The sequence below is a fragment of the Tamandua tetradactyla genome, chromosome 15 (assembly GCF_023851605.1).
Source record: "Tamandua tetradactyla isolate mTamTet1 chromosome 15, mTamTet1.pri, whole genome shotgun sequence".
In the NCBI taxonomy this organism is placed as follows: domain Eukaryota; kingdom Metazoa; phylum Chordata; class Mammalia; order Pilosa; family Myrmecophagidae; genus Tamandua; species Tamandua tetradactyla.
Window position 1 is genome coordinate 62,469,673 of NC_135341.1, and position 12,577 is coordinate 62,482,249.

General features: G+C 31.2%; 1 protein-coding gene across 2 annotated transcripts in view; it reads left to right on the plus strand.

Annotated features, from left to right (window-relative positions):
* Nucleotides 1–12,577, plus strand: part of TOP2B (DNA topoisomerase II beta) — a 53,355-nt gene that overhangs the window by 11,135 nt on the left and 29,643 nt on the right. For both annotated transcript variants that reach the window (XM_077129976.1, XM_077129975.1), the window contains exons 4-11: nucleotides 201–264; nucleotides 3,820–3,965; nucleotides 4,865–4,962; nucleotides 5,655–5,867; nucleotides 8,295–8,468; nucleotides 9,877–9,978; nucleotides 10,064–10,201; nucleotides 11,885–12,023. In XM_077129976.1, the coding sequence (XP_076986091.1) occupies nucleotides 201–264; nucleotides 3,820–3,965; nucleotides 4,865–4,962; nucleotides 5,655–5,867; nucleotides 8,295–8,468; nucleotides 9,877–9,978; nucleotides 10,064–10,201; nucleotides 11,885–12,023 (1,074 nt within the window). The remainder of the gene's footprint in view (nucleotides 1–200; nucleotides 265–3,819; nucleotides 3,966–4,864; nucleotides 4,963–5,654; nucleotides 5,868–8,294; nucleotides 8,469–9,876; nucleotides 9,979–10,063; nucleotides 10,202–11,884; nucleotides 12,024–12,577) is intronic.

Genomic DNA, 12,577 nt, shown 5'->3' on the forward strand with positions numbered 1-12,577 from the left:
ATTTGACATAATACAAAATTTAGGTGTATTATTTGGAAAATAAAGTTTTGGATTAGAAGTTAACAATAATTATTTTCATTAACTATTACCATATATAGATGGTTTTTAAAGTAGTGATGCACCTATGGTTCTGTCCATATATTTGTTTATTTATATAACATTATATATTTTATTACTCATTAAAATATTCAATTTTGTAGTTAATGCAGCTGACAATAAACAGAGGGATAAAAACATGACCTGTATTAAAGTTTCTATTGATCCGTAAGTATATTTCAAGCTTACTTTAATTTTTTATGCTGTCGTTTTTTTTCAGATAGTTCCTAACTTATGAATATTCCTCAAATGAATAATATATATGATTAGTCCTCCTTAGTTCCCCTGTTGCTTGAGACCTTGTGATTTTTGCTTCTTTTAGCCAGAATACTATACTCTTGTCTCTGAACTCTGTTATTCATGGCCTTTTTCCTCAAAGTACTTTTCCATTTGGTATGCAAGGTCATGGGGACCATTTTTTCTCTTTCTTCTTTTGATGCTGTTTTAGATTCTGGAGTAATTGCCTCAGCTTTTCTTTCTTACCTTTACTTTGGGACTCAGAGCAGAGGGTTAATTCTAGTGCTTCTTCCAGTTACATTATGGGTTAAATTTTCTTTTCATTACTAGCATTTGAATTTTTCTATTGTTTGTAACATCATTTGTAAATTAGGAACTGCTGGTATTATAGAATATATACCAGGCGTTTAGCTAATTAGATTTCTAATGAGATCTAAAATCTAGTGATTTTTGGGGTATGGGGTAGGGGTGGGAAATGAGAATACTAGTTTTAAATAAGAAATATAGTTGTTACATTCATACTGTTTTCATAGGTATGCCTTTTGTAAAATGTTTATCCTTTGTAATTTTAATTTAGTATGATTTTAGGAGTTTTCTTTAATGAATATGAAAATTTAACAATTCAAATATATTGTCAATAATGTAATTTCAGATGACATGTTTATGATTAATGGTCTAATAAAAATATAATATATCCTTGATTATACTATGAAGTTAACTGTATCTTATATTAAATTGCTATCATATAACCATACTCTTGGAATTCTTAATTTTTCCCTCCCTCCCCTCCTCCCCCCCTTTTGGATCCTATCTATAGGAATACATTTTTGAGAATTTATCTGGTAAAGTGCTCAGAATTCATAGGTCATAGCTTATAAAAGTTTAAGATTATTATTAGGAAATTTTAGCTCTCATGATTCCTTTTCTTAATTAGAAATCTGTTAGTTATAAACAGTACCATCAGCAGTTTGTTATATTTTAGAAGAATTAGAAAAGAGTACTAGATATTGATGGCTTGATATCTTTAAGTTTTTCCAATATTCGGAATTTAAAGATTCTGATTGAAAACTAACAGAAGAAGGAGCTTTTCTCAGGTATTTTCTTGATGAACATGTTGCGATTGTTTGACTCTTTTGTCTTAATTCATTCTGGCCACAGTAGTCCAACAACTTGGACTTAAAAATGAAAACTTATATAGTGGTATACTTTAACTATCAGTTTATTATGTATACTGTACAAAAAGTAATTCTTTATATCTAGTGCCTTTACCATTTTCTAAATCCCTTTTTAATCCACAAACATTTTTGTGTAAATAAAATGAGATAGAATTATAACAGAATTTATTTGCTCCTTAATGGCAATCAGATATCAATTTCTTTTTTTCTTATTTCTTTCTACATCATTTTAAGTACTTCTGCTAGAAAATTCGTCTATTTCAATATAAAATAAATATTCATAGCTACTTAAAGGAAGGAGGGGTCAAGGTAGCATATTGTTTACCTTTTATTTCTTACCTTGTATTTTTTGTTTACAAACCATTTATGAGAGAAAATTGTTTTTCCTTTGATTTATAGTTGAATTTAATATGTATTTAAAAATGAAAAATAGGCGAGAATTTTGTGAGATATTGTTGATCCTTATATTTTATTTCTGAAATTCAGCTATAACAGTTTTTCTTTTGTGAACTTCCTCTCATAAAGTCATTCCTTTTTTTTTCCTTACTACATGTATTATAGAATAAATGCTGTTTTTTTTAATGAATTTAATTTCAGAAATTATTTTTGCTTAAGTTCTTTCTTATTTAAGAAGTCATTTTAAAGCAGAATACAAATGGGAAAAGTGCTGTTATTTCCATATTGACCCAGTTTTCTCTGCTGTCCATTCTTGGTACCCTTTGTATTTCATTCTATTTTTTTTTTAACATGGGCAGGCGCTGGGAATTGAACCCGGGTCCTCTGGCATGGCAGGCAAGCCTTTTTGCCTGTTGAGCCACTGTGGCCCAACCTTTATTTCATTCTTTTAAACATTTTGCATAGAAGATTTTAAATTTGTGGTGCACATATGCACATGCACTTTGTGCAAAGGAGAGTTCAACTTTTACTAGTTGATGGATTAAGCATATAGGAACTACAGCACAGGTTAGCCCCTATTCTTTCTTTTCCCATAGTACTCTGTGATGCAGGGATTATAAAATTTAAGGAAACAACATGGTTGTAAAAGACATAGGAATGGATTAGGAAGAGATGCCGTGTATAATCTGATTTAAGTACTCTTGTTTGTTTAGGGTTGAAGAATTTAAAACCATAACTAAAAGAAAATACATACTCCTAAAATATGCATATGTATACATTTCTTTTTTGTAATGAACAAAGTAATATTTATACTATGTCATATGTTTCTATTTTTTTTCAACTTCAAGTTGGGATAACCTTCCTTATTAACTTACATAAATCTATTAAATTGCTTTCACTGTTTTAAATATATATAAAATATTTTATTTATTAAATATTTTAATGTCATTGTTATATATTATTTTCTTTTTTGCTTTTAATTTTCTCCTCAGTCTTTGATTTTCATAACTTAATTTTTTAATGTAATAACTCCTAATAACTTTTAAGAGATTAAGGTATGTATATATGAGTGAAGCACTATATATAAGGATAATTGTGAATCGAATTGGTAAATGGCAGCTGTCTACCTTTTTAAGCCAAGTCAAAGCTGTATTTCTTTGCAAATTTAGCTCTTAATGAGTAGAGGTATCATGGTATATAGTAATAGGGTAAGTGAAACTTTCTATCTGATTATTACCTATGTCAAGTAGGTATTAGCTGTAAGATTCTCTACTCCATACCAATCAGGGCTGAAATTGATAGGTTTGTGATGAACCTAAAAGGTCTGAAATAGGCAATATGTGCATATTTTTAAATCATTAAAATTAATTTATGAAAACAATTCCACAGTACAAAGAACTCTCTAACATTTAGGCTGAGAATGGAACACATTCCAGGCTGTTTGTCCCTTTTGCATCTGTATTGCTCCGGTGGTTTAGTAGGAAATGAAAATGGCAATGGCCACTAACTCCGTGGCACTTGTGATTCATTGTTGGTGTAGTGACAGAATGAAGCAGGGAGATCATGATTAATAAATATGAAAAGAGATATGGATCTATAGCTAGCTGACTTTACCCTGTAAAGCTTTACTGATCTTACTGTTTTCTGGGAGGTTGAAAAGAGTTTCTTGAGAACTTTTGCAGTTTTACCTCACAGATCTTGTGATCCTAGTTTGAATTGTGACTTAGGAATAGAAATCTGTATTCTCAGCAAGTGTTTTCTTAAAAGGTGATCTTAAAAACAGTGAATTCTAATTGATACTGGCTGACATCTTGTAATCCAGCCTAAACCTGAAAAATTATTTTACTTTTTATGGAAATGAATTAATGTATTTTTAAACTATTTTAATCTCTGAACTCTGCTTGTTTATTTACAGTGAATCTAACATTATAAGCATTTGGAATAATGGGAAAGGCATTCCAGTAGTAGAACACAAAGTAGAGAAAGTTTACGTTCCTGCTTTAATTTTTGGACAGCTTTTAACATCCAGTAACTATGATGATGATGAGAAAAAAGTTACAGGTAAATTCTAAATGGCCGATCAGAATTGTGATTGAAAAATATTCTCAATATAAAATCTCTACCTTACTATTTCTCTAAAAAATATTGCAGGAAAGAAAACTTGTGCAGTTTTGTTGTAAGAAAATCCTGTTCAGATTTAATGCTGGTAGAAAACTGTTATGTATAAGTATTATCTTGATTATAATAGTCTGTCAGTGACATTTTAAAAGCTTATATATGATAGTGCATTGACTTTCATAATAGAACTATTAGAACTCTAACCTGGCTGAGAGTTTTAAGTTTTGATATAGAGTTTCGATAAAAGTAAGACAGCTGTGATTCCTGTATGTGTGAATTTATTATGTAAGGACCGTGTGTTTTGGTATTAATTAAATAACGTTGAAAACATGTGCCTTAAAAGAGTGAAGATTGAAAGTGTAGATTCTGTAAATAGAGTTGAAGGTGCTTTGACCAAAAGAAATGTTTTCCCATTATTTATGTTGGGCGGGTAGGTTGATAGTTTCTTTTCAAAACCAAGACTCTGGGAAGTGATATAGATTAAAATTTTGTAATAGAGAAGTGACTTGGATAGAATGTTCAGATTTCATACTTACATACACTTGCTGTATCACAGGTGATGCCAAGCTTAAATTTTTTGAAATTGTGATGAAGATAAAACATCTATAAAATGCCTATTTTGATTACTCTGTATATGTTAAATCTTAATTGTATTTTTTTTTAAATGAAAAAAGTCTGGATATACATTTTGAAATATATGTATCAACTGATGATTGATAATGCAGTAAATGGAATGTTTATGAATGGAACTGTTTTTGCAATAGACCTGCCATATGGTAGGTAAGGTAAAGTTCCTTTAAAATCATTTCCATTAAGCCTTTTATATTTCACTGTTCTTACAGGTGGTCGCAATGGTTATGGTGCAAAACTTTGTAATATTTTCAGTACAAAGTTTACAGTAGAAACGGCTTGCAAAGAATACAAACATAGTTTTAAGCAGGTATGATAAAAATATTCCATTTAAAAAAAGAGTCATTTTTTTGTTGCTTTGCTGAGTAACAGAACCCGAGATAAAGCAGTGACAGCTACATAACTGTTTATTTTGTTTTTTAACCATTAAGCAGTTCACCAGAGTGAAGAGACTAAATAATTCTTGGGCCATTTTATGTAAGCCTATCAATCTCCCCTTCTTTTAAAACAAAAATATTTAACAGCCTTTTCCTTTAGTACAGTTAAACATTAGTGAAAATGTACTAAATTTCACAGGCTTTTTGAAATGCAACCACTTAGCATGTTTGAAAAATTCATCAATTTATCACATTCATATTTCAAAATTTTAGTGTATTCTTGCAGGTCTTTGAAAATAGTTTCACATTTTTAAATGGGCTAAATTAATTTTGTTAAGAAAAGCATCATGCCTGTTTATTTGTGTAAAACTTTATGTAAAAGCATACTGAAGAATTTGAAAGTCTTTTACTGACGGTTTATAAAATTGTGCAGTTTATTTTGCTTATTTTCAGTATGAGATTGTTAGATAGTACTTTAAATTTTTATCTCTAATATTATCAGTATCGAGGATTTGTTAGGTTTATTTTGAGGTTGTAAAATGGATATAGTTGTGGTAGTTTTCATAAGTTGAGGCTTAATTTTCTATTATAAATGTAGAATTATTTGAATATTTTTCTTTTAAAGACATGGTTGAATAATATGATGAAGACTTCTGAAGCCAAAATTAAACATTTTGATGGTGAAGATTACACATGCATAACATTCCAACCAGATCTATCCAAATTTAAGATGGAGAAACTTGACAAGGATATTGTGGCCCTCATGACCAGAAGAGCCTATGACTTGGCTGGTTCATGCAGAGGGGTCAAAGTTATGTTTAATGGAAAGAAATTGCCTGTAAGTGTCTTCTAAAATATTTTAATATGTTCTCATTTTGTATTATACATATAGATGGATCTTGTTTATCTGACAAACACTTTCTTTTAACTGTATGTCTAGACTGTCCACATTTAAGATGATTATTGATATATTTAGATTGAAATTTACCATCTTGCTTGATGTTTTATATTGAGTGTATTTGTTTTTTGTTTATACCTTATTTGTTTTTGTTTAAAAATGTTTTAAAACATTTTTCATGGTCACACTGGGGTTTAAAATATATGTTAGTAAATGGTTTGAGTCCACTTTCAAATAATATTTTATCACTTCATATGTAGTGAAAACATCTTATAGCAGTGTATTCCTAGTCCCTCCTTCTCCTTGTGTTATTATCGTACATTTCACTTTTATATATGCTTGAACACCAGAAGAAGAAAGAATGAAGCAGAAGAAATATTTGAAAAAATAATGGCAGAAATATTTCCAAAGTTAATGGCATTGCTATCATTATTGCTTTAAGTAGTCAGTTGTCTTTTAGAGCAGGTAAAAATATGAAAAGAGGATTACATTTTGTATTCGTTATTCACATTTCCAGTTCTCTTCATTTTTTAGTGTAGATCTGTCTCTGATCTTAATTATAGTCCTTCTTACCTAAACATCTTCATTTACTTCCTTTCTTGTAGGAAAGGTTTACTGACAATGAATTCCCTCAGCTCTCTTTTTGTTTGAAAAAGACTCTATTTCTCTTTCATTTTAGAAGACTATTTTCACTGGATATATATTTCCAGGTTGACAATTTTTTCTTTCCATATTTTAAAGATGTGACTCTATTGTCTCCTTGCTTGCATGTTTCTGAGTAGAAGTCTGCTGTAACTCTTATCCTTGTTCCTCCATTGGTAAGGATTTTTTTTTTCTCCTCCAGATACCTTGAAGTTTTTCTCTTTTGTGTTCTGCAGTTTGAATAAATATGCTTAGATGTTTTTTGTTTGTTTTTAGTATTTATCCTACTTGGTGGTTCTCTGCACTTCTTGAATCTGGTTTGATGTCTCTACTAATTTTGGAAGCTTTTGGTCATTATTTCTTCAAATAATTCTTTTGCCTTTTTTTTTTTCATTTTTTTCTTCTAGTATTTCAGTTATGAATATGTCATTTGATTTTGTACCATAGCTCTTGGATGTGCTATTCATTCCTTTTCTTTGTGTTTCATTTTGCACAATATTTGTCCTAATTTCAAGTTCACTCATTCTTTCCTCCACTGCTGAACTCTACTCATGAACCTGTTGAAGGCATTCTTCATTTCTGCTTCTGTCTTTATTTCTAGCATTTCCGCTTGATTAATTCTTATCGTTCATCTTTCTGCTGAAGTTGCATATTGTCCACCTTTTCCATTAAAGCGTTAACATGTTAATTGTAGTTATGCCCTGTGTTAGTTACAACTTCTGTGACGTATCTCAATATGATTCTGATGATTATTTTGTTTTTATAGACTGTTTTTTTCTTGCCTTTGGCATGTCTTGTAAGTTTTTGTTAAAAACCAGACATGTTGCATAGAGCAGCAGATTTTTTGGCAAATAGATTTTTGATAGGTGGATTTATGTTAATCTATCCAGGAATTGGGCTGTGATTGAAATTTGTTGTTAGTGTATTTACCAGTGTTGAGGTTTGTTGTTGTGGTATAGGCACTAGAGACTTCAGATTCTTCTAGTGATCAAGTTTTTGTTTCTCTTCTTGGCTTCAGACTTTTGTGTTCCTTCTCAGAGTCTCACTGGCAGCTGAAACCTGCTAATATTACTGGAGGCTTGCTAGCATAGTGGTAATGTAAAAGAGTAGGAACCCCGTTACAACTGTGTCTTCAAAGAGTGTCACATACTCACACTACTTCACACGTGACCTGTAGCAATTAGTGAATTTTTAGTTTGTTCCTACTAGCCTATGTAACATCAGGCAGCTTGTGTCCTAGGTAAGAAAATGCTCATATTCTGAGTCTGCCTCAGATACCTTTCCCTCTCCAGACTTCAGGATGGCAGTCTATCCTGTCAACTCAATTCTTTGATAGATTCATGAAAACACATTAATTTGTTGTCTGACTGGCTTTTTTTCCCTTGTTACAAGGATGGAACCTTCGTTTTTCCACAGCTCTCTACATGTCCTAGCTGAAATTACAAGTCTACTGTCATTTAAAAAATCTAAAATTTTGAAAGATTTCACAATAATTTCCCTGTCAAGTTGTCCTTTCATATACTTTCTTCATCAAGTACACATAGAAATCAATTCCTTTTTAAAGGATCAAGATGTAGAATAGGGATCAAGATGTAGAATAGGGAAAGGTCATGAAGGTTTAGCTGTGAATCTGAAATATCTGAAATATAAGAAGTATGAGATTCACCTAGTTGAGCTGCCAATACAAGATTGATTAATTGCTGTTTTTGTTTTTTAAATTAATAGGTAAATGGATTTCGCAGTTACGTAGATCTTTACGTAAAAGACAAATTGGATGAAACTGGCGTGGCTCTGAAAGTTATTCATGAACTTGCAAATGAAAGGTGGGATGTTTGTCTCACATTGAGTGAAAAAGGATTCCAGCAAATCAGCTTTGTTAATAGTATTGCAACAACGAAAGTGAGTATACTGATTCTTTGTTTCCAATTCAGTGGTAGAATAATACTAAATAAACAAAAGCAATGACAACCAAAAAAAAAAAAAAAACCCAGAAAAAACAACAAATCTGCTTTTGTTGAATCAAAATTGACTTATAAAAATAAAAGTTTATTTTCTATGAAGTAGGTCTTAAAATTCATTTGAACATCCTGCCATGCTGGAGACCCATGTCTGATTCCTGGTACCTGCCCAAGCGAAAAAAAAAAAAAGGTTTTAAACATCTATTGAGAAATGAGTTTATATGATTAGTGTTTATAGTTGGATATGTTTGTGTTCCATGAGATTTAGAATGATGATAAATTCCTTACTCTGTGTCCTGAGTTTAGGGTGTAGAAGGAAAATAAGAGGAGATTGAGTATGTTTTGGGATCAGATTGTGCAAAATGTTATCTGCCCTTTTAAGGAGTTTGAACACACTTTTGTAGGCTTTGTTAATTAAAAAATCAGATAAAAATCATCTCATCTAAAGGCATTTATTTATCCTTTGACTCTAACAGAGGTTAGGCAATACAAGGATATATTCAGAATAATCTAAAGCAATTGAGCTCATTTTCTTTAGTTAAAAGAAATCCTGTGTCACCTATCTTGCATTTTGTTACTTATAATAGGAACCTAATATATAGTAGTTCAAACATGTAGAGATTTTATTTTTCCTTTCATGGGGTTTGGAGTAGGCAGTCCTAGCGATTTAGTACTGTGGTTCTACATTGCTACCAAGGACTTGGGCTCTTCCTGGCTTTCTTTTCTGTCATCCTAAGCATGTGACTTTGATTCTGTGCCTCATTTCTAAGCTATAGAAAAAGAGAGTAGGGGAGGGCAAATGGACTGCCAACTAAATCTTTCCCTTCTTATCAGGAGTAGAATAGCTTTCCTGGAAGTTATTCTAGTCAGCCTGTGCTAATACCTTATTGGCTACAACTGAGTTACGTGACTGCCCCTGGCTGAAAGGAAATCTAGGTTGATAAATCTTTTCAATTGGTCATGCTACCAGCTAAAAACAAACAAAGGTGGGTTTGTTAATAAAGTCAAAGGGAGAATGTATATTGGGTTGTGGCAGTGGCTGCTACAATTCCAAAGTTCAAATCAGGTACATTTCATTTATACTTTTTAAGAAATTCTGTTGTTTTTATGTTATATGGAGTTGGTTATGTGGATTTATATGTAGTTAGTTAATTGGCGTCATGGTAAAAAAGACATTTAAATCCTGACTCTGCTGTTCTGAGATTTATATTACTCCATTATAAAGTAGGATTAATAATACTGACTTCACAAAATTGTGATGAATCAACAGTCACTCTAGAAAAAAAAATGTAAGTATTTTGCTACCCTAATTAAAAAGTTTTGAACTTCTTTTTCTCTTTTCTCCTCAGGGTGGACGACATGTGGATTATGTAGTAGATCAAGTGGTTGGTAAACTGATTGAAGTAGTTAAGAAAAAGAACAAAGCTGGGGTATCAGTGAAACCATTTCAAGTAAGCGATGATTTATATATTACACTAAATTACTAAATAATGTAAATTCTGATGTTGACTTTTTTTTTTGGTATATTTTCAACAGGTAAAAAACCATATATGGGTTTTTATTAATTGCCTTATTGAAAATCCAACTTTTGATTCTCAGACTAAAGAAAACATGACTTTGCAGCCCAAAAGTTTTGGGTCCAAATGCCAACTCTCAGAAAAATTTTTTAAAGCAGTGAGTAAAACTTGAATTATATATCAGTATGTTATTGACAGCTGATTATCTCATTTTCTTGATTTATTTGTGATTATTTTCTCCCTTTTATCATATTAACTGTGTGTTTAGGTGTGCTTATGCTACAAACTAATACACTTTATTCTGAAGAATTTTTTAGGGTTTATCTGTTGTTTCATAAACCAGTGAATTATATTTCTAAGAATTAAACAGTAGGGAATCATGAAATTTAATTGCGTTTGTAGCTTTACTGTGGCTATTATAAAACTCAGATTTCCCTCTACCAAAAGTACAGGTTCTTACATTACTCTTGGCTTTATCTTTTCTACTTTCATTTCAACTCATTTTATTTCTGCCTATTTTTTAACTTCATTTTATTTTACATATATTTATTTAGGCTGCCTTAAATATTCTGAAACAAGGTGAGAATACACATAACTAAGTCTCAGATTTGCTAACTAAGCCTTGCTTCTACTAGTAGTGTCTTGTTATCTGGTTGTTATATATAAAGAGGATTTGCCTTAGTTCCCTTGTTTAGTAGCACCATTAGTAAACATGTAATAAGTACTGTAACATGCCTTTAAATGTGTTGCACACTGGGAGTATAAGGATGCATAAATCACAACCTCATCCCTTTAGAAGTTTATAGTTGCATTGAGAAGTACTTGTGTTTATGGGATAGCAGTGACATTTGTTAAATCCCAATATTGTAATTTCAAAGGTGCATTCACATACACACGCACAGACAACAAAGAAACAGAAACAGAAAAGATAGTTCTCAGATTTTAGCTTAAGGTATATAGAAACAGTGCTTTTGGATCTAATCATAATGAACTCTGAGTACAGGCTGCATTATATGAATACTTTCCCAAATTTCTGCTCTCATAACAGTTGTTCTCTTGATGAAGTGATTTGATTTCAGATTCTATGCTTTTTCATTTTAGGTGGAGTAAGTTTAGTTCTGGCAACACAATTCACTTCTTTTCTTTATATCTCAAACCTTCCAGAAAACTATTTGATATACCTAAAATACATTATATTTCTAAGAATTATGAAAAATAAATTTTAGGATCTGGACTTGGGAAGACTTTATTTCTTTTTTCTTTTGGGTTAGCATTTTGCCACCTCCTGATTTACTGCAGAATGACAAACAATATGTAATGTGGAAATCCTCATTTCTAACTATTTAAAAACAAAGACTATTCATAAATTCTTAAATTTATCCTAATATTCCCTTCATATTAATATTTTTTGTCATGGTGAATTCAAAACTCACAACCTACTAAGGGAAATCAGAAATGTTAAGTCTCCAGAATTTCCCAGCTAATAAATTGATGGGTAGGTCAATTTTCACTATATTAGTTTTAAGGAAACTAGCTCATAACAAAAACAATGCGTATTCCACATAGAGTTTATTAGATTAGAATTTTTCTCATATGCAGTAAAGATGCCCTTTTTTCCATTTGTTTTTATTTCAGTACAATAGGTTGTTATATATAGCTGCCTCAGTTAGTTTTACTGCAATCAGAATAAAATTTACTAGCATATATCATTAGTACTATCATTATCATTATTGTTTTTATTAAAACACTGTAAGATTTCAGGTATCATATTAAACACTATAAATTTTAGCTAATATATGGATATCTGGCTTTTTTTATAGCATTATTCTTTGATTTTTAGGCTTCTAACTGTGGCATTGTAGAAAGTATCCTAAACTGGGTGAAATTTAAAGCTCAGACTCAGCTAAACAAGAAGTGTTCATCAGTAAAATACAGTAAAATCAAAGGTATTCCCAAACTGGATGATGCTAATGATGCTGGTAAGAATCAGTTTTTGTTTTTTAAGAATTTGATTTCTTCAGAAAGAAAGATGTAAAGATCGAGATGATATAATCTAGGAATGCCTAGAGTGTATAACAATAGTGAAATGTACAATGTACAAATTTTAAAAATGTTTTTGCATGAGGAAGAACAAAGGATTGTCATTATTGCAGGGTGCTGAAAATAGATGATAACTTAATACTTTAAAATGTCACCTTATGTGTGAGACTAAAGCAAAAAATGTTTATTTGTTACAAAATTTAGATTTTGACTAGAGCATTTCCTAATATAACTCATGTAGATAGTTTGATTGAATGTCATAAATACTTGGAATCTCAGATAGCACATGAGATTTTGTTGGTTTGTCCAGAGTGATCCCCCGATGAATCCCAGAATGATTTGATCAGTGACTGGAAAAGTATTTGCAAGCCCCCTTCGGGGAATGGTGAGAGCGGGGAGAAATTCAACTTCCCCAAGTTGAATTTTTGATATTCTCACAAGCAGTGTGGACAACCAAAGCTATAGGCTGAGCCCCCAGTCTTGGGGTTTGTTC